The 22,596-nt window shown below is 39.5% G+C and overlaps 1 protein-coding gene across 2 annotated transcripts in view; it reads left to right on the forward strand.

Moving 5' to 3' along the window:
• LRRN1 (leucine rich repeat neuronal 1) overlaps positions 1 to 22,285 on the forward strand; it is a 35,368-nt gene extending 13,083 nt beyond the window's left edge. For both annotated transcript variants that reach the window (XM_005288524.5, XM_042849906.2), the window contains one exon: positions 18,073 to 22,285. In XM_005288524.5, the coding sequence (XP_005288581.2) occupies positions 18,306 to 20,456 (2,151 nt within the window). In that variant the 5' untranslated portion in view covers positions 18,073 to 18,305 and the 3' untranslated portion in view covers positions 20,457 to 22,285. The remainder of the gene's footprint in view (positions 1 to 18,072) is intronic.
• Positions 22,286 to 22,596: the final 311 nt, after the last annotated feature.

Genomic DNA, 22,596 nt, shown 5'->3' on the forward strand with positions numbered 1-22,596 from the left:
AAATAAACACGTAGGGGCATAATGCACCCCAAAGTCATTTTGGGATATTCTGTTTGGTAGATGACAGTGCCTAGCTGCTTTCTCTGCTGGGACTGTTGAGAAAAACTTGTCACAGAAGTCCAAATTTAGGTGACTTTCTGCAAAATGTGGGCTTTTGTTTTCTTCTTTCCAGTGAAAATAAGTCAAGCAGTTTCACCCAGTTCCTGCCTGGGTAGACTGTGAGGAGGGGGATGAGAGAGCAAGTCAAACTCAGTGACTTTGGGAAGTCTCTTCTTCCCTTCCCGTGGTATGCTCCCCCCTCCCCATCATTGCTGTCCTCCAGCAGGGGCCAGTGGTTTGGGAGTTTGCAACAACATCAGCCCCTGCTGGCTCAGGGAACAGGAGTCACAGTTAAACTACTGATTATGGCTCTTATCCTTGTCATCCTCTCCACCAGAATCTATTCATCATCACATTTTTAAGGTGGCAACCACTATACTATCTGGATACCATTCATACAAATAATTATATTTTTCTAACAGTAGTACCTTGAAACCCCAACTGAAATTAGTCATAGAACAACATGTAAGCAGGTGCATTGCACCCATGCAAAGCCTCATTGACTTGACTGGGACCTCTGCACATTGTCACTTGCAGGAAAGAATACACAAGAAAGATAACATTTGAGGCAATATAATATCCACATTTTATGGATGGAAAACTGAGGCATGGAAAAATGAAGTGATTTGCACACCCCATGGGAAGTCTGTGGAAGAGCTGCAAATTGAACTCTGCCCTCCAGAGTCCCAATTCAGCACCTTAACCACCAGACCATCTTTCTTTTCAATCTTCAATGAATCTTAACAAAGAAAATGGAAAACCTGGAGTGAAAGGAAAAAAAGTCAATTCAGAAGCCAGGTGGATGCAATCAGACAGTTCATCACCAGAAGAGTTTTTCTGGTTGGGACTTTGCAGATGCTAGTGCAGAGTAAAAGAAAACTCATCTTCAGTTGTAACTACAGCATAGCAGGGACATAAGACCTCAATTGTGCAGTCAATAAGACTCAGAGCAGTAGCTCTCTGCAACAGTGCTCCTGCCTCCTTTTTTACTCAACGAGCAAAGCAAGTGTTATTGAGTAAAGGGAACAGATTGTCTAGTGTTAATGGTTACATCTTGCACACAATATATGAATACACAAAGCAGAAGGGGGAGGATTAAATTGTTCAGGGTATTTCAACCACGCAGAAGAGTCTGAATGCATAGAAAGTATACAGAGTCCACAAACCGTGTCACTTCCATACTTCTGCAGCATATTGTTTTGCATCATCATATTTGCTTTGCTATGTTCCTCAGTGCAGATCTGCAAGTGTAGTAATCCCTAGAAAAAGGGGCAAGACCTGTTTAAACCTAGGTACCAGCGTTGTCTTGACATGAGCACACAGGACCATTTCTTAATGAGCGAAGCGTAGGTTCCAACATGTCAGTCTTAGAGGAATTTACTCCCTAGAAGAGGGACCATGCCCTAAATAAGGAGTAATGAAATTGTAAAATACAAGCAAAATGACTGAGTTACTGGCTTAGTGGATCTGGGGGAAGCAGTAGATGTAATATCTTGATTTTAGTAAGGCTTTTCACACAGTCCCACATAACATTCTCATAAGCAAACTAGGTAATTGTGGCCTAGATGAAATTAATATAAAGTGGGTGAAAGACTGTACTCAGAGTAGTTATCAATTGTTTGATGTCAAACTGGGAGGGCATATCTAGTGGCGTCCCACAGGGGTCAGTCCTGGGTCGGGTACTAGTCAATATTTTCATTAATGACTTGCGTAATGAGTGCTCAGTATGTTTATAAAACTTGCAGTTGACATCCAGCTGGGAGGGGTTGCAAGCACTTTGGAAGGCAGGATTAGAATTCAAATTGACCTTGACAAATGAGTCTGAATTCAACAAGATGAAATACATTAAGATACATGCGAAGTACTTCACTGAGGAAGGAAAAATCAAATGCACAGCTACAAAATGGGGAATAACTGGCTAGGTGGTAGTACTGCTGAAAAGGACCTGACAGTTATAGTGGATCACAAATTACTGAGAATCAAGAATGTGATGCAGTTGCAAAAAAGACTATCATCATTCTGGGGCACATTAACAGTAGGGTTGTATGTAAGACATGGGAGGTAAGTGTCCTGCTCTACTCAGCACTGGTGAGGCCGCAGCTAGAGTACTGTGTACAATTCTGGAAGCTGCAATTTAAGAAAGAGGAGGACAAATTGGAAAGAGTCCAGAGGAGAACAACAAAAAATGATGACCACCTGACCTATAAGGAAAGGCTTAAAGTGGGCATGTTTAGTCTTGAGAAAACAAGACTGAGGGGGAATCTGATAGTCTTCAAATATGTTAGGAGCTATTATAAAAAGGATAAGGATCAATTGTTCTGCAGATCCTCTGAAGCTGTAGGACAAGAAGTAATGGGCTTTATCTGCAGCAAGCAAGATTTAGGTTTGATATTAGGGAAAAAATCCTAAATATAAAGATAGTTAAGTTCTGGAATAAGTTTCCAAGGAAGAAAGCAACAGAGGGTCCTGTGGCACCTTTAAGACTAACGGAAGTATTGGGAGCATAAGCTTTCGTGGGTAAGAACCTCACTTCTTCAGATGCAACTAATGGAAATTTCCAGAGGCAGGTAAAAATCAGTATGGAGATAACGAGGTTAGTTCAATCAGGGAGGGCGAGGTGCTCTGCTAGCAGTTGAGGTGTGAACACCAAGGGAGGAGAAACTGCATCTGTAGTTGGATAGCCATTCACGGTCTTTGTTTAATCCTGATCTGATGGGGTCAAATTTGCAAATGAACTGGAACTCAGCAGTTTCTCTTTGGAGTCTGGTCCTGAAGTTTTTTTACTGTAAGATGGCTACCTTTACATCTGCTATTGTGTGGCCAGGGAGGTTGAAGTGTTCTCCTACAGGTTTTTGTATATTGCCATTCCTGATATCTGACTTGTGTCCATTTATCCTCTTGCGTAGTGACTGTCCAGTTTGGCCAATGTACATAGCAGAGGGGCATTGCTGGCACATGATGGCATATATAACATTGGTGGACATGCAGGTGAATGAGCCGGTGATGTTGTAGCTGATCTGGTTAGGTCCTGTGATGGTGTTGCTGGTGTAGATATGTGGGCAGAGTTGGAATCGAGGTTTGTTGTATGGGTTGGTTCCTGAGTTAGAGTTGTTATGGTGCGGTGCGTGGTTGCTGGTGAGAATATGCTTAAGGTTGGCGGGTTGTCTGTGGGCGAGGACTGGCCTGCCTCCCAAGGTCTGTGAAAGTGAGGGATCATTGTCCAGGATGGGTTGTAGATCACTGATGATGCGTTGGGAGAGGTTTAAGCCGAGGACTGAAGGTGATGGCCAGCGGAGTTCTGTTGGTTTGTTTTTTGGGCCTGTCTTGTAGCAGGAGGCTTCTGGGTACACGTCTGGCTCTGTTGATTTGTTTCTTTATTTCCTTGTGTGGGTATCGTAGTTTTGAGAATGCTTGGTGAAGATCTTGTAGGTGTTGGTCTCTGTCTGAGGGGTTGGAGCAGATGCGGTTGTACCTCAGCGCTTGGCTGTAGACGATGGATCGTTGTTTAACGAGGGAGGTTGTTTAATCCACATCATTGGAAGTTTTTAAAAACAGGCTGGACAAACATCTGTTAGTGGTGGTCTAAGTTTGCTTGGTCCTGCCACAGCACAGGGGGCTGGATTTGTTGACTTCTCGAAGTCCCTTCCAGCCCTACATTCCTTGGATTTTTATGCTCACAACTACAGCTCTGGTGGGAATGGCTGCCCTCAGATTCTTACTATCCAGATCTGAAGACAACAGCCTCACCTGCTCATCCCAAGAGCTCTACACTACAGCCTACTCTGTTCCCAGCAGTCACTTGAATTGAGAGAGGAAAAGGGTGGGTTTTGAAGTTAGATCCAGACTGAGTGGTGAGTAGTAGCGCAGAAAAAAAATCTGTTCCTCCCCATTCAGGTGGAGTATTCCAGCCCATTGGGCTCTGACATGTGCATTTCTCCTCAGAGGAGGAGAATTCACCCTTACTGTCTCCAAAGAATTCTCAGGAGATTGTGAACAAAATAACCAGAACTATTTTATTGGCTTTTTGAAAACCTCATTTATGCAGAGAATTTTACAAGAGATTTTAGTCCATTCATCTTCTAATCACCTGGAATAAGGGTATTAACCATAGCTTTGATCCTTTGCCAGTGAGTTTGGGGGAGGACTGATTTCAGTGAGAACAGGATCAGGCTCCCATAAGCAGAACACTAATAGGACTGTGGGCAACAAAAGCACAATGCACATTTTCCCAATGCTTATCTTACCATCGATCAAAATGAATGTAACAGATGCATAGCCACTCGGGACATTGGGCTTCAAACTTAGAAATATCACTACTATACAAATGTATTTTGCCTTGCAGGTTTTCATGGCTTTTGAGTATTTGAGGGCTTTTTTCTTTCCTTTTTTAAAAAAAGAAAAAAAAAACCCAAACAAACAGACTACTAGTGCATATAATTTGACAACCCACTGTTTGAAAGCACTTATTATTCTTGATGTTTCTAATATGACTTGTTAATGCTAATTTGCTAGATATTTTCAAATGGAAGACGACAGAGAGGCACTGTTGCAATTCCATGCTTGAGTTAGTGGCCCATCAATATACAGTAGCTGTATTCTGCAAAGCACCCACCACTGTGCTTCTACTGAGCGTACGAATGAGAAGAATCTGTCTCCTGTGAATGTACTTCAAGATTTTAATGGAAAGTACTGTATCTGATGTGAAGGCTAAAAACCAGCCACAATAAACAATACTTAAAAGTGTTGTTGGATTTAATATTAATATGCATATTAGGAACAGGGCAATCTTTGCATTTCTTCTGTTGAGATAAAGAATCTAGTATTTTTGGAATAACAGATGGAATTTGCTAAAGGAGTTTTTTTAAATACAGCAAATCAGCTTCTTTGGAGTATGAAAAGTATGAACACTTAAGATTTTCCTGCAAACATACTAAAATGAAACATTAATTTTATTCTTATGGGCTGTGTCTATGAAAAAACAATAAAACACTGTAATTTAAAAAGTGGGCATTATTTGGAAAGAGATTTTTATACCTTAAACATCTTTTGGGATTAAGCTTCCTACAGTTTTCATCCTATTAATTCATGCTTTTTACGCTCTTGTTTACTCCTTTGCTTCTATTAGCAAGCTGACATTTTCAGATTTAAGAGCTACAGTATGCTCTTAACAAATTATGACTGTTACTTGCCTTATTTTAAGCTTGACATTGTCTTAAACTTATACATAAATCTTATGAACAGTTCTTTCCCCCAGTCCTGTTTGAAATATTTAATAATCCTTTATATAAAGTTTTTTAAGCAGGAATACTTTTGTGGCATTTTTGGACAATCTTTTGAGTAGTCAGGACTGCATTTTGACGTGATGCTTAGAAAAAATGCCCTTTTAATAGGCTAGCCATAAACATCCTGAATGCATATATAGTTTAAGACCTCGATCCTGGTTGCCTATTCAGAGTCCCTTTGACTTTGGTGAGATGTAAAGGTCATACTTTTGGAAATCTCTTCCAGATTGGGGCCTAATTATGGCAGTATAAAATTTAGGCTCAGATTTTTTTAAAACTGTGCACCCAGGTCCTGTGATTCTGCATGTATGCATGGTAACTGCACAAATAAGTCACTGGTTGGATAGCTATGCAGCTTTTGCATACTGAAAATAAGCCTGTCTTAATTAGCAACATATCATTGCCTTTTCTCCAAAAATGGCAACAGTTGTTTAAAAAGACAGGGAGTGATTCCAGTTTCACTCCAATGGAAATCGAAAACAGTCAGTTGAAGCCAATGGAGTTAAACTAATGAAAAGTAATGAATACGGAATCAGGCCTACAATTTACAGTTAAGATCACTAAAAAGATACATGGCAACAATCTTGCAATATTTCTAGAGAGTGACCACTTAGGACCTATTCACACTGTGCCATGGTGCTGCGATCCCTCTCCTCCTGACCAAAAAACACCTTGTGAATTCCAAAGGTTTATACTCCTTGGGGAATTCTGCGCCACTGCGCAATGCAGAATTTTGCAGAAATTAACATTGTGCATGCAGAATTTCTTTTCCCCCCACAGAAATGGGTTACAGTGCTGCTAGCCACCACTAGGGGCTACTGGACCACACAGAGCCCAGCTCACACATAGAAGGCACTGCTGGGCGGGAGGGAGAGGGAGATAGAGGGTTCCTGGCAGTTGCAGTTCCCAGCATGCCCTGAGGGAAGGAGAGGGCGGTGCTCAGGAAACTCTATGCAAGCCTGGGACAGAGCAGCAGGTTGTTTCTCCCTCTGGGCTCCTGAGGAGAAAGGAGGCAGATGTCTGGACTCGGGGGGCAGGCTGGGCTCGAAGGGGGGTGTGGTTGTGAAGTGGGCAGAGAAACAGGAACTGGGTTGTCATAGGGGTTTCTTTAACACTTCACTCCTAGGGGAATTTGTGTGTGTCTGTATTGTTACAGACATACTTGCTGACAGGTATTTTGAAATAAATTACCAAAATAATTGAAATTCGTGTGATTATGTAGTGTTATTTTGACAAATAAAATTTTGCAGAATTTTAAAATATCATGCGCAGAATTTTTAATATTTTGGTGCAGAATGCTCCCCAGGAGTAGACAAGTGCGTGTTTTAAGTGGAAGCAGACAAAGATGTTGCTGCTAGAGTTGGTAAACTTTCTGGATAGCAATTTCACATTAGTCAGATTCAGTTTGCCTCAGCCCATATGGCAGCTGGGTCCCGTGCTTTAGTTCCAGAGCCTTAAAGATACCCCATCTTTTCCTTGTTACACATCCCACTTTTGATTCCCCCTGTGTTACCCACCATCTCAGTGCCACTGCATAGTGGCCATGACTAGTTGCTGTTGAATAATACAAAACCTACCTAGATTTAGTGAGCTGTTTCTGCAAAATTCCTTTCCATGCTAACCTGCATCTCCCAGATTCGAGTGTACAATGTGAGTAGTTCTATTGTTTTTATACCATGTAAATTGATGTTTAAGTTCACTAGTCACATGTGGCAGTGTCATGTAACGTCTCTTCCAAAAGAACTTAATGACTGTAGTACTCATCAGTCCAGGACAAGTTTTCCAGCACTGATTGCTATACTGAGAATGTACCAGACAAGGGCTTTATAAACCCCAAAGGAAAGAGACAAATAAGTGACCACAATTCATTAATGCAGCATTTAGACAATTTTCTGAAAGACTGACTGTGTGAGTTAGGCTAACCCCCAGGCAAGTTTAATTTATGCAGCTGCTAACCCAATCATACACTGACTTAGCTGCAATACAAAGAGATTTTTTGTAAGGACAAACTATTGTTGCAGAAATTCTTCAAGCTCTTAGCAATAATTGTCTATCCTTTAACAGCAAAACACTCAAATCTATTAGTGCTGGGTGACTTTTATGTGAAGGTGCTTTGGTTTTTACCTTTCAATTTATATTTGCTGGGACAAATGAAAGAGAAATGGCACCCTTCATTAAAAGGCTTTTTTTCCCCTCCTAGTAGGGAAATTTTTAATACCTATGGCTTGGTAGCTGGCACTAGCAGTTAATTATTAACATTGTTTTTATTCTTTGTCATTATACCAACCTATTCGTACACATTCTGTATATACTGCTGTTTTGTTGACTTAAGTGCACACACACACACACGTCACTTGCACAGCTAAATAGATTCCAATGCCAGTCAGTTATTCTGTATGCTATCCCCTCATACATCTTAGCAGAACTAAAATTCAGGATCTTTTGCTCCTCCCACTAAATAACCAACACCTACATAGGTCCTACCATTGCAATCTCTGTTACCTTATGAGTATTAGGGCTTTTATAATTTGCAGGATACCACTATAGGGCAATATATTCAACACACACAGTAGTACAGTAGAACCCAAATTAAGTCTCTCCAAGGTACCTTGTATAGTACAATGTCATAATGGGAATGCATCCCCTGTACTACAGTTTGCTAGCCCTGCTCAGAGGCCAGTTTTGGAATTGCTTATTGATACACAACATAGGCTTTTAGGCACCTGGGTACTGATGCTTCCATGCAGAGCAGCTCTGCTTCCCATAGTAACATCATTGCTCCCTAAACCTATCCTGCAGCAGATCGGTCACCCCCCCCCCCCCCCCGCCCCTTCCCTGAAAAAGCCTGCAAAGTGCCCTTTGTGATTTATGGAGTGGCAGGAGCATTTTATTTATTTATTAAAAACATTGAGATATGAAGGTGGAAGTATGGTGAAAGAGACTAAACTATTGGAGTATCCACAAAGTCACATAATATTGGCCTAACCTGGCAAAATGCTCAGCCCATCCTAGTTAGCACTGACAACCAGTGGTTAAGATAGTGGGTAGTACAGAAGAGCTCAGCTCCTCTTTCTGACAGCTGTCAGGAATGGCTCCCCATCCAGTTTCCATCTAATTTAACAACTGCCCTCTACCTCATGAAGTTCAGTCAGAGTTGAGGATACTCTCCATCTCTGAAAAGACACTCACCGTCTTTCATATTCAGCCCTAACTGAAGACAGTTATTGACCTCGCTTATGTCGAACAGAATATTTCAAGTGGTGTCTTCACTATAATTGTTTTCCTAACTTGGGTTCTCTTCCAGCATATCCATTTTAAAATGAGTTTTCTCTAGGTACGTTGTCTCCATGTTTTCATGGGGGAGACTTAGGTGATGAATCTGCCAGTTCCTTCCAAGTTTGACAATGCACTTTTGAAAATAAAGAGAGGACTAACATTAAGCAGGCTTTGCCTTCAGCTGAATACTTTTTGTTCTGATTTCTTAGGACTCTGCACATAATAGATTATTTTCTTATGAGAAATTTAAATGTAATATTCCTGAAAATCACCCCCTGGAATCTCTTGTTCCATTTGGGCATTTATAACACACTTCCTTCCTGCAGCTTTTGAGTGCCTTGCAGAATTATGCTACTACCAACAGGTAGTCTAAACATTGGCATCAGTTGCCTTCATCACTTGCACTAGAGAAGGGATCTCTTGTTGTTTCATTTTATTTTCTTCGTTTTTTCCAAACTTATTTTTTTCTGTTATGGTTGGAAACATCATAGTGAGCAAAAAAATAAAAAGGGGGGAGGGAAGTGTTTACACCTTATTCTGAAGGGATGGAATTCCCCAGCCTCCAAGGTGACTCCAGCTCCTGCTCCCACTCATCTCACTTTGAGTGGGTTTTTCAAAAGCACCTAATTAACAGGTACAAGTCCCACTGAAAATCAGTCACATACATAAGTAATTCTGTAGTGTATAGCACCATAGAGTCCCATCACAATGAACAGCAAGCACATGAGTTACTGGCCAGCAATCTTCCTTCAGGTTTTGTGATCTTCACATAGCCTTGAAGCGTGCCACACTGCATTCCCATCCAGTTAGCTACACCGCTGAACCACACTCACCAAGGGAAGCCTATGCCCTGGCACCAATCCTTGCAAAACTTGCTTCAGCTCTCTGTTCATCCAACCCACATGTCCCACAAAATCAAGTTTTCTTTCTCTCATCATCTTGATGATATCTGGTATCACTCCAGTTAGGCTGTAAATTCAGGCAGTAACCTCCTTGTTAGTTGTGTGCAACATATAACTAACACCCAGCAATTGCATTTCAGTTCAAGGCTCTTTAATGTCTTCTTTCTTTAATGTTCAGATCTTGCATGCATATAGCAAGACACTGAAGACAAGAGACTGCAACAATTTCATTTTATATTTCATGGCATTACCTTTTGCTTCACCAAATAGGTCACTAGAGCAGCAGTCACAAGTCCAATTCTATGTCAGATCTTTAAGTGGTGTTTAGCATCCCTTGTAGTTATACAACCCAGGTATTTGAAGTGCTCAATGCCTCCTGACATTTAGGTAGAAAATATCTGCGCCTTTTCATCAGACTTAGATGTCACCATTGTCTTTAAAACAACAAGGTGGATGAGATCTTTTGAGCTACACAGAGCTCTTCTTCAGGTCTGGGAAAGGTACTCAGATGGAACAGATTGTTTACCATAAATAGTTAACCTTGAATGATCCTGTAGGGCACGAGTTAACTACTTATGCTAAACAATCTGCGTAGCTCAAAAGCTTGTTTTTCACCATCAGAAGTCAGTCCAATAAAAGATATTACCTCAGCGACCTTGTCTCTCTCATATGCTGGGACCAACATGGCTAAAACAACACTGCAAACATACCTGTCTTTATCTTTGTCTTTTTGTGGGATAGCCTTAGACCAAAAGTCTCTGCATCTACCACTAATTTTTTCAAACAATTTTTGCACTTTTTTTTTTCTTGACACAATCCAGTCAAATTTCATCAGGGAAGCCCTGATGACTAATTTTTCAATTACCAAGAATACACCCTCCTGTAGGTTTCTATCCATGGCTTTTTACAGATTTCTTCCAACATCACATTTGAAGAGGGTTAGTAATAGCATACAGCCCTGCCTGACACTTATCCTCAAGTCAAATCAACTACTTTGCTCGTGCCCCATAAAGACTAAAGCAGTTCTGTTTCCACAGAGATTTTGTATCAACATTATATTTTCACCAACTCCAGCCAACCACAGGATTGCTCAAAGGTTTATGCAATATGCTATCAAAACCCCTTAGCAGAAGTCACAAAGACATGGACCACTTTCTCCTCATTCTCCAGCGCTTTCTCACATAGCAAATACAGATTGAATATTTGCTGCATACCTTTTGTTTTTGCCCAGAGAGTTCTCTACCTTGGGAACAATTCTCTTCAGAATGATGCACAGCAGTATTTTGCTAAAGTGTGTCAATAGGATTGTATGGTAATTTCCTTTTTATGAATAGGAACCATCAGGGACTATGTCCATGTCTTGGGCCATCTTACGGACTCCGTAATCACATTAACAATGTTATGATATGCCAGGATGAGTGTGTCTCCACCACTTTGTATTAGTTCTGCTTATGTGTTATCCAATCCCGGGGCTTTATTGCTTTTCAGTGTCTATACAGCTTCCTCAATGTCTTCAATCACAGGGGGAGCTTCTCATAGAGATCTCTTCTGCCATGTTCACTTCCAATATCGAGTTAACTATAGACTATGAGCAAAATTATCAGCAATATTTACCCCAAGTGTTTGGTGAAATGGTATTTTTCCTTCAAGGAAAACTTTTGAAAAAAAGAGTCTTGATGGTTTGATAGGTCTTCCTAGCAGCATTTACTGCAAAGGAGTTTTGTGTATCAGTGCACTGTTATTCAAGCCAATCTTCTTTTGCCACTTTAATGAGTCCATCTCTTTCTCATATCATACAGGAATATTGTTTTTTGCAGATCCATCTCTCATCGTTTTTGCTCTTAACTGCCTTTGTTGATCACACAACTCTATAATCTTCTCTGTGATCCAAGACTGCTGCTTTGGGGAAATGGATCCCAGGAGTTCATCCGCGATCGCTATAATGCTGCAAAAGATAGAGCACAATATCTGATCTATGTTACCTATGCAGAGGTCAGCAGCTTTTAGCCTTTGTTCAATCATCTTCTTAAATTCCACTTGTTTGTTGCTGGTCCCAATATAGGCACATGATGGAATTTTCAAAATGATTAAGTTTGCCCTAAACTGCCCTACAGTGAGAGCAGATATACGCCAATACTAAGTCCTTTTGAAAATCCTTTCCAAAGCTTCTAGCTTCCTTATCTCAAGTTTCCCCAACTATTTGTTTCATGGAGTTAATAAGAAGAATTGATATATAAACATTTGACAAACAAAGATGTGTGTGCATACAAAGCCACTCTAAAAACCACTGTGAGGCAAATCAGAGCACAATCTTGCTGAGTAACTGCAGCTTCCATTGTAGTCACTGGGAGCTGAAATCTAGCACATCACGGGATTGGACCTATTTTGAAAAGATCAATAAAGATGTTTGTTTGCCTAGAGCAGTTTTTAAAAACGAACCCTACAATAGTTTCCCCACATTAGGCAGGGGAAGTCATTATGCAGAAACACCCTGCAGGGGGACTCCATGCTGGTGTGTGCCATAGAGTTCTACTCTGCAGTCCCTCTCCATGGGCAGTAGAGTGAGGGGGCGTGGAACCAAGCTGCAGGAGTGAACAGTACATCTGCCTTTATGTAGCTCAAGAAACTTAAAACATTCTGTGCAGAGTCAGCATAAGGACCCCAACTGCAAACAATAATCATCAAGCAGATGCAAAGCCATGCTGTGCCAAGCCTACAGGTAGCACCCATCACCATGGTATCTAGGCATGATTGGTTGTTGGAAACACTAAGGGAAATAATACATGGATATAAAGCAGTAGAACAAAAGCAGAGTTTCCATTCATATTCCTATTTAGCTGTTCTCCAGTATGCTTTGCTTTTTCCATAATTACTGGTTCCTTGTTGAGCTCAGCAAAGTGGCACCTTTGGTTTTAGTTTTCAAACTCCTATATGACTTGCTGCCGTCCCCCCCACCCCGCCCCCATCTGCTGATTTACACACTGGTCTCAGGACTGTCATTCGCACAAGCATTAAAATGGGCTAGGGCATCTGAAGCCAATCAGAATTTGCTTTTTGATTACATTGGATTTTCATGTATAGCTTCATCCAAGCTGCCCTAGGGCTGGATGAGATTGGAGCCAATAATGTGCAAGTCATTTATAAAGAACATTTTTCAGTGGGGAAAAAAAGAAAATTAAATCTATCTGCAGTAGAAAATAACTTACCTAGAGAAGAGAGAAAGTGTCACAGTTGGCTTCTAAAGCCATATGTCTACAGTGTTTAGAAACCAAGACTCCATTCAATAAAATCAGAAATGTACCCTTACACAATATGGGCTAGAAATATAATGTACAAATGATGGGATATAAGCATTAAACAAAGTTTGTTTTTGCGGTTTATTCAAAATTCTAATGAAAAAGCTAATGAAGTCTTTATAGGTAAAATTTTAGACGTAGATACATGTAGCCAAAGTGGGGGTAAACCAATCATCTGGACTGAATAATTGTCATGCTCTTTTTCTGCTTGTGGATATTCCATGAGAAGATTTAAATTTCCTTAAATAAATTTAAATAATCAATTCAACAAACATCCTTTAGATTTTGTGTTTTAACTCTTTGAATCAGACATGTATATTTGAGCTGTATTGCTTACTTGTGAGTGGTGATGCTCCTGTTTCCTGACTGGACAAGCAAACTAGCAATACTGGTTCAAATATTGATGCCTGTGACCTTGACATTCACTTTCTCTGAGCATTTTTGCCTGTAAGTACCTTTGCTTGAATGTTCACAGGAAATCCTACAGAGGCAGTACAAGAACATGGCAGAAATAAACTCATTTAAATATTCAAATTAATATTAGCAACTATTTTTGGTATTTAAATTGTAATTTAAGCCATTAATTCAATTCTTTCAGATAGCAAATTTTTATTATTTCAGTGTAAAATTAATCTGAGAATGCTGTTCTGACAGACTTTCCCTCAGTATGTCAGAGTTAGTTTCTAAAAGATTGAGAAAACGGTCCTTTAAGTTAGAATTCTGGAGATCTCCCGTACCTTCTGCAAATAGGCTGTCACTGCCTGCCAGCATCTGATCACCAACATCTCCCCTCCCTAAAAGAATGTAAAGCAAAAACTGGTACATCTCAGGCGCTACTGTTTTAAGTTAGAATAACCCCAAAGGGAATACTCTATCAAGCGTTCAATAAAAACAGTTGAAGCTTATCTGAATCACAAACTTGATACCGTTCACCACAGAAATACTCTACTTCCAGATGACTTTTTGACCTTTATTTCCTCATCCAACTGCTATCTTCCTAATAATACAGTTTGGAGCTTCCCCTTCATTCCCTCCTCCTATGATTAAGAAAGTAATCTCTCTCCTTGGGTTGGAAACTTGAGATTTTTAACCCATTGTCTGCCTCTCATTTCAATTATATAGTATATGCTATAGAAGGGATTCCACAGGAGTGAACACTTGGAGCAGAATTGCCTTGTCTGGTTTGGTGCACACTGCCAACTGCAGTTGTCTCTAAAATCCACCCACGCCTGAAGGAAATGATCCCATAGTTGTTTTAGATGATGTTGTGGTATCCTCCCGCACTGAGGATACCTCTCGGGGGCTGAGGAGGGGGGAGAGGAACTCCAGTTATTAGGATGAGACAGGTATTAGTAATGGGTGATTTGATCATTAGAATGAAGTGTAAAAATATAATTGGAAGGCCAAATAAGAATTTGAAGAACAGCTAGCCAAAGACTCAAAAAGTAATAGCAAAATTTTTTTGAAGTACATCAGGAGCAGAAAGCCTTTTAAACAACCAGTGGGGCCACTGGACTATCGAGATGCTAAAGGAGCACTCAAGGACGATAAGGTCATTGCAGAAAAACTAAATGAATTATTTGCATTTGATTACCTGTTTATTCCCTCTGGGGCACCTGGCATTGGCCACTGTCGGAAGTCAGGATACTGGGTGTAGTAAGATGAGGCCCTGAAACATAAGCTCTTGTGTCAGAGGCCCAGTCTGAGGCCTGAAGCCTGAACCAAAGTACTTCCAGGCATTGCTAAGCAAAAGCTGTGCTGTGAGCCAGAAGCAGGCCTCACTCACAGAAGTTGGCGAGAAGAGGGTTGCTAGACACAGGTGCATTCACATATAAGCACTAATAAGAGGAACTTGTGCCAAGATGGCACCTGGACAGCCCGATACAAGGACACTCCACAGACATAACAAGGCAGGTGCATCTTAAAGACAGGACAGCATGATGGATAGATCTGTTTGTCTGAAACAACATGATCAAAGGGGAGACAGCACCCTAATGAGCCAAGAGGCTGTACCTCAATACGTCAGTAGGGATGAGTAATCTGTCCTGTAACTGTATAAAAGTAGGTCCCGGAGTGCGCATCTTTGTCTGGCCTAGGGGGCAGTAGAAAGTCCCACCACTGACTGAGCCGGTCCATTGCCAGGGGGCACAAATTCGTAGTATGTCTTGTAGAGTCTACGGGAAACTATTACTGTGCTTCGTTTGACAATAAAACTGGCTCGGGTTCCTTTGTACCTTACTAGAATCTGTGGTCTTTGGGGGTTCTCTCGGGGTTTGCTGTGTCAGCTATCTGCGCAGAGCTGGGGCAGCACACAGAGGGAACACGCACGCAGCCGACTGTTATCGAACAAGAGCAGAGCACCACACCGGTAGCTACTGACAACACTGGGGTAGATGGACCTTTGGTCTGACCCAGTATGGCGATTCTTATGTTCTAATGGATATTTCTGAAAACCATTACCTGGTTTGTTTATATTGTTCCAGCTTCTAGGGGCCTTTACTAGGTTGAGGCCCCAATGTAATGTGCATAGCACAAACATAGAAAATGGCATTCCTTGACCCAAAGAGGTTACACTCTAAGAAATCTTACTAAAGATTACAATCTAACAGTTTTACTAAAGAATGGCATACTATTTCTCCATTTCCATTTGCCCTTTATTTCAAATATAGTCGGTCTATATCTGCTTTCTAAGTAAAGGTAATTAAGATAAGTACATCTGATTGGGAGTTCTCTCATCCACAAGTACCCTGGAGTATGATTTCCCCAAGCATCCTTGGTTCAGGTGAACATTGTCATAATCCTTATAGTATGAGCCTAAGCATCTCCTAGTAAATTTCCAGAGGACGAATCTTGACACCCTTACTCAGTTTTGCCCCATTCCTTACTGGGGTCTCATTGATTTCAATAACTGTATCTGCTTTATGTGGTAGACTGTCAGTACCTTTACAATGAGTTTGAGAAACTTGATCTGCATTCTCCAATTGCCACTGAGTAACAAGCTTAGGTATAGCTGAAATTCCCACCATAAGTACCACTAGAGAAAAGGAGTCTATATGGTAGCATCAATGCCACTGTAACACTATAGGTCTCTGAACTGGAGAAACAGAATAGGTTAGTGTTGGAATGAGACTTGTGAAGAGCTGAAAATAAACTATGCCCTGAAACTTTACTAAGGAACCTCAAGACATTGGCTGGTTTGGTGCTACCTGTGTCTACGGGAGAATCTAACAATTAAAGTCCTCCTTCTACCACCAAGATTGGGGTTATATAGTAGTTGTACAGAATACTGAACTTTGACTGCACACACAAAACTACATTCACAATATACAGAGGAAATTATCGATCACTAAGTTTGCATATACAAAACATTCCATTATAGAGTTTTGGTTTGGGTTTTTTAAGAAAGCAAACATCAAGAAGTTTTCTGTCAAGAGCCTGGCATATGCCTTGAAGGCACATTTAATGACTCAAGAAATTTTAATAGAATAGGTTTTCCAAATAATGTCAAACATTTTACTTTAATTCAAAGGCTCTCTTTTATGAATAACTTCAGTCTAACGTGACACCTACAGTTGGCAAGCTTTGCATAGTAATTAGGAAATGCTGTGAATACTGTACCCACAGATGCTCAATGCAATGCAAACAGCTACATTTAGGAGATGTTTTGTCAAATACTGGGCTCAGACAAAGCCCTCACAGAAGTTGAGTGGGAATGGTTTCTGGGTAAGGACTGCAATATTAGGTTCCACAGTTTGTAGGCAGTAGCGATGATGACAATCTGGAGAGGAGATAGTTTCCAGCAATAGGGAGAAACCTCTCACAGTAAGAGAATGAAGATACCAAGCAGGAGGTCTTTTGTAGAGTTCTATATGTAAGATACTGACAAAGTGTATGCCATGACCCTGATTCATTAGAGTACAACAGCCTACTTCTGCTACTAGCTAATGGAGTTCCGTCTTTATCTCAGGTGATCTGCAGTGGGATGGTACAGTTTCTAGATTCAAATTTTGAAAGCCCATATGGGAGGTTGTTCCATATATATTTAAAAGAGCCTTTTCATTAACAGAAACACATTAAATGGATACTGAGGGTAGTATATTATATAGATTTATCTTACACTGTCCAGCCTATTGGAATAATGGATCCTATCATCATAGCGGAGATCCAGCCATTGATATTTTGGGTCAGTGGAAGCTAAAATTGGAGGCAACTTCAACCATGTGGGGAGTCTGAGGAGGAGGAAGAGAAGTAGTTCAGTCATTATGAAGTTTGTTTGTGCTCACTATATGACACACAGAAATAAAGATCAACGTTTTGAAAACTAAAATAAAATGTCATTAGTCCAATAAATAAACATTCATAATCCATTTATTGTTTAAATATCATATTGGAAATTTGTATTTTAAAACTTATTTTCCAGGCTAACTTGTATTTTATCAGTTTTGTTTAACCTCTTTTTTGGACATCAAATCTATTTGCATTTCTTATGCAGACTTGGGAGTTTCTGATATACAAGGGTCTGACCTCCAAAATTTTCATTTGGATTTGACTCCCTAGATAAAATCCAATCACTATTGTTTTGAGTGCAGTTAGATCCTAAACCAGTAGACCCCATTCTCAGGAACTGGGTGAGATCAACCCAGAATGATGGAAGTCCTGGAAGATTTTTCCAATGGTCAGTTGAAATTTGAAGAGAACATCTTGCAAGATTTCAGTGCCGTTGAACCTAAAATATTACATTGGCTTGGCCTTGAGCCGAAAAGTGAACACAAGCCTTAAATCTAATCAATACTGAGTTCAGAACGCTGATTTCCCTGGCCTACCTCCAGTTTGAAACACATTTTAGTGGGTTTCAGTATCTTTAGTGTTTTGCAAGAAAAACAAGACAACACGCTTCAACGTTAAATTTTCAGTTAGTCTTTTTGTGATGTATTTGTAAATTAAGTGTTTTGTTTTCTAGTGGTTACATATGTTTTAATGTTCAGTCAGCTAGGAATATCAAAAATAGTTCTAATTTGAATCAACTGTAGAAAAGAGCTTCTACCGTACCTAAGTGGAATTTTCATTTAAGGAATTTGGAAAACAGTTAATTAATTATTTTAAATAACTTTGTCTAGGGAAGGAAGAAATGAAAGGAATATACATGAAAATTAACATATGAAATGTACAAAAATGTATATGAAATAAACATAACATCTGTCCTAATCTGCTTTTCAGGCACCTCTCCAGATACTGATTTGGGTTAACCAACTCATGCAGCAGAGCTTTGTACAAGCACTCGGAACAAAGGAGAAGAGTGAAGAGACTCTGAAAAGCATCTTCCATATTCTGAATGTCCAAGGGTTCCAACCTAAACTTTAATTTTTACTTTTTTTTCTTGATACTGATTTATATATTCAGTCTTTTGCTATTTTAAGGGGCTAGGCAGTTGAACTTACTAGCAAACCAACATGGGTAGGATTAGATTGATTTTAATAGCTTGCCTGTTGGTGCTAGAATTGCTAATGAATTCAGTAACTGAGCCTTCCATACAGAATAATGAATGTCCACAGCTTTGTGTATGTGAAATCAGGCCATGGTTTACACCACAATCGACCTACAGAGAAGCTACAACAGTTGACTGCAATGACCTTCGTTTAACAAAAATCCCCAGCAATCTTTCCAGTGACACTCAAGTTCTTCTCTTACAAAGCAACAACATTGCAAAGACCACAGATGAACTCCAACAGCTTTTCAATTTAACAGAGTTAGATTTTTCACAGAATAATTTTACTAGTATCAAAGATGTGGGGCTCTCAAATCTGACTCAGCTCACTACTTTACATCTGGAGGAAAACCAGATAACAGAGATGACTGACTACTGCTTGCAGGACCTTTGCAATCTTCAGGAACTATATATAAACCATAACCAGATTAGTAGCATCTCTGCAAATGCATTTTCTGGCCTGAGGAACCTTTTAAGACTTCATCTTAACTCTAACAAATTAAAGGTTATTGACAGTCGTTGGTTTGATTCTACTCCTAACCTGGAGATCCTTATGATTGGAGAAAATCCAGTGATTGGAATATTAGATATGAACTTCAAGCCACTCTCAAATTTAAGAAGTCTGGTTTTGGCAGGTATGTACCTCACTGATATTCCTGGAAATGCATTAGTAGGCTTGGATAGTCTTGAAAGTCTTTCCTTTTATGATAACAAACTAGTCAAGGTTCCTCAGCTTGCTCTTGAGAAAGTTCCAAATTTAAAATTCCTTGACCTCAACAAAAACCCAATTCACAAAATCCAAGAAGGTGACTTTAAAAATATGCTGCGGTTGAAAGAACTTGGGATCAATAATATGGGAGAACTAGTTTCTGTTGATAGGTATGCACTAGACAACCTACCTGAACTTACAAAGCTTGAAGCTACCAACAATCCAAAGTTGTCTTATATACATCGTTTAGCATTTCGTAATGTTCCTGCTCTGGAAAGCCTGATGCTGAACAACAATGCTTTGAACGCAGTCTACCAAAAGACAGTGGAATCCCTTCCAAATCTGCGTGAGATCAGTATTCACAGTAATCCACTCAGGTGTGACTGTGTCATTCACTGGATCAACTCAAACAAAACCAATATCCGTTTTATGGAACCTCTATCAATGTTTTGTGCTATGCCACCTGAATACAGAGGACAACAGGTGAAAGAAGTGTTAATACAGGATTCAAGTGAACAATGTCTTCCAATGATTTCTCATGACACTTTTCCAAATCATTTGAATTTGGACATTGGCATGACAGTGTTTCTAGATTGTCGAGCCATGGCAGAACCCGAACCAGAAATTTATTGGGTAACTCCACTTGGAAATAAAATAACAGTTGAAAGTCTCTCAGACAAGTACAAGCTGAGTAGTGAAGGTACCCTGGAAATCTCGAATATTCAGATTGAAGACTCTGGAAGATATACATGTCTTGCTCAAAATATAGAGGGGGCTGATACAAGAGTAGCTACTATAAGAGTGAATGGAACTCTTTTGGATGGTACACAAGTGCTGAAAATATATGTCAAGCAAGCTGAATCTCATTCGATATTAGTTTCTTGGAAGGTTAACTCCAATGTCATGACCTCCAATTTAAAATGGTCCTCAGCCACTATGAAGATTGATAACCCTCACATTACATACACCGCGAGGGTCCCAGTTGATGTACATGAATATAACCTCACTCATTTGCAGCCATCCACAGATTACGAGGTCTGTCTAACTGTATCAAATATCCATCAGCAAACTCAAAAGTCTTGTGTTAACGTTACAACAAAAAATGCAGCTTTTGCCCTTGACATTTCCGACCAAGAAACCAGTACCGCCCTTGCAGCTGTAATGGGTTCAATGTTTGCTGTGATCAGCCTTGCCTCCGTCTCTGTTTATATTGCTAAAAGGTTTAAGAGAAAAAACTACCACCATTCATTGAAAAAGTATATGCAAAAGACCTCTTCAATCCCACTGAATGAGCTCTATCCTCCACTTATTAATCTCTGGGAAGGTGACAGTGAAAAAGACAAGGATGGTTCTGCAGAGACCAAGCCAACCCAAGTTGACACATCCAGAAGCTATTACATGTGGTAACTCAGAGGATATTCTGCTTCTGGTAGTAAGGAGCACAAAGGCTTTTTTGCTTTATTCTGCAAAAATGAAAAGTTGAAGACTTTTGTATTTTTTTGACTTTGCTAGTTTGTGGCAGAGCGGTGAGGACAGGTGGATATTTCAGAATTTTTTAGTATAGCGTATCGCAATTGTTTGACACAAATGGCAGCTTCACCTAGCTTCCAATTTTTTTTTTTTTTTAGTTGTGCTAAACTTAATGCTGTTCTAACTACAGTACTGAATAAAATTAATGACAGGCTGGGGTTACCTTGTGATTCACCGCTAGCACAGCCTCTTTCTTCTGAAGCCATCAGTAGAGAGTACAGTATCCTGCAACAGCTAACATACAGTTTTGAAATGGCATTGAACCAGTTTTATAACACTCTGGTCTAAAGACTCAAACTGAGAAAAGAAGACTAGATCTTCAGTGATGTTAGTTGACTGTACTGTAATGTTGTATCAACTGATTTGAATGTTTTTGACTTTAAACAATGACTTTTTTCTTTTTTGTAATAGTTGAAAAGGCTTAGGTACACCTAACAGGCAATAGAAATATGTACATCTGATTTTTTTTTTAAATGTAACGAACTAAATGTTAATTATCTTATTCTTTTTATTATATTTAGTAGACACTTTTAAAGAATACTAGCGTTTTGTTGTGCTTAATCCACCAACACATGGTATATAATGAAGGCAAAACTATAATAAATTACAGTTTTGTTCTGATTTTTTTAAAAACAGTCACAATAATGTATTGTTTTTAGTTGCCACTAAATGGTGATCATGTTTTAATATAAATATATCCAAATTATTATGGTAACATGGGGGGGAGGGGTTTAAAGTCAAATTTCAACAGATTTTCAGTTTTTGCTCTAAAGAAGAAATATCTATTTTAACTGGGATGTTTTTTCTGCACTATTTTTCAATATTAATAACAAAGTACTGCAGAGTACCTAATCAGAAAGATTTCAAGAGTAAGGGCTGTAACTGTATCACATGGAAAAATCAAAACTGCCTCAGCACACGGGACTGGACTAAAGGACCTCTCGTGGTCTCTTCCAGCCCTATAGTTCTATGGTACAACTTAGGTACACATCAAGAAAATACACTGAACGTAGCACATTTTCCTTTCTGTACACATTTTTGTTTATATTATAAGCTAAGTTATACATGAAACAAGTGTTTGGCTATCACTGACAATTAAAGAAGAAAGGCAACTCAACATCACAAAGTCAATTATAGTTGAATTCACAAATGTTTACCTGTTAAAAAAAAATCCATGTTATTTGGATTACTGTCTTTTAAAGGATCAGTTAGAGTATTTACAACTCAGATACAATATCTCATGTGGAATGGGGGCTTATCAGCCAATACCTATTTTATAGACTTTCATATCTGTAGTTCAAAATATTTTACCAAATTACAGAATAGGTTAAGATAGTACAAAATTACAGAAAACAGTGGTGTGAATACATGAATAATTTAGAGCTGGATTTTCAGAAGCACTCAACTTTGGCCTTTCTACTCTCATTAAAATCCTTGACAGGGACTGTTCATTGTGAGGTCACAAAGGGGACAGGGTTTCTAATGAAGCATCAATTGTGTAGTCATGCCAGATGCCAAGTGAGGAACCTGAAAATTTTGTGTAGTATGTTAATTTTCTACCACCCCTCTTCTCCTTAACCAAAAGGCGGCTAAGTGCTGACTCTGCAATGATCATTAACTATATGCAATGTGTGGGATGTTTTTGCATACCAATGAGCTATTTTTGAGTTAATGATGAGCACAAATAAATTGTCTGAATGCTGGAATCGTAGTTTTAATTATTTTTTTTTAAATCTTCAATAACTCAAAAATGATATTTCCCCAAAACTTTCTGGTATGAAACTATCCACCCTTGTCTCAAGTTCAAAGAATTCTTCAGACAGTTATGTCTGAATATGAGAAATAAAGTCTCAACATCAACCTAAGCACTAGAATAAATTGCCTAAGGAGGCTGTGGAATCTCCATCATTGTCTAACCTCCTCTTAAAAATCTCCAAACACCTGTCAGGGATGGTCTACTTTAGTCCTGCTATGAGTGCAGGGGACTGAACTAGATGACCTCTCGAGGTCCCTTCCA

The sequence above is a fragment of the Chrysemys picta genome, chromosome 7, assembly GCF_011386835.1.
Source record: "Chrysemys picta bellii isolate R12L10 chromosome 7, ASM1138683v2, whole genome shotgun sequence".
Lineage (NCBI taxonomy): Eukaryota > Metazoa > Chordata > Testudines > Emydidae > Chrysemys > Chrysemys picta.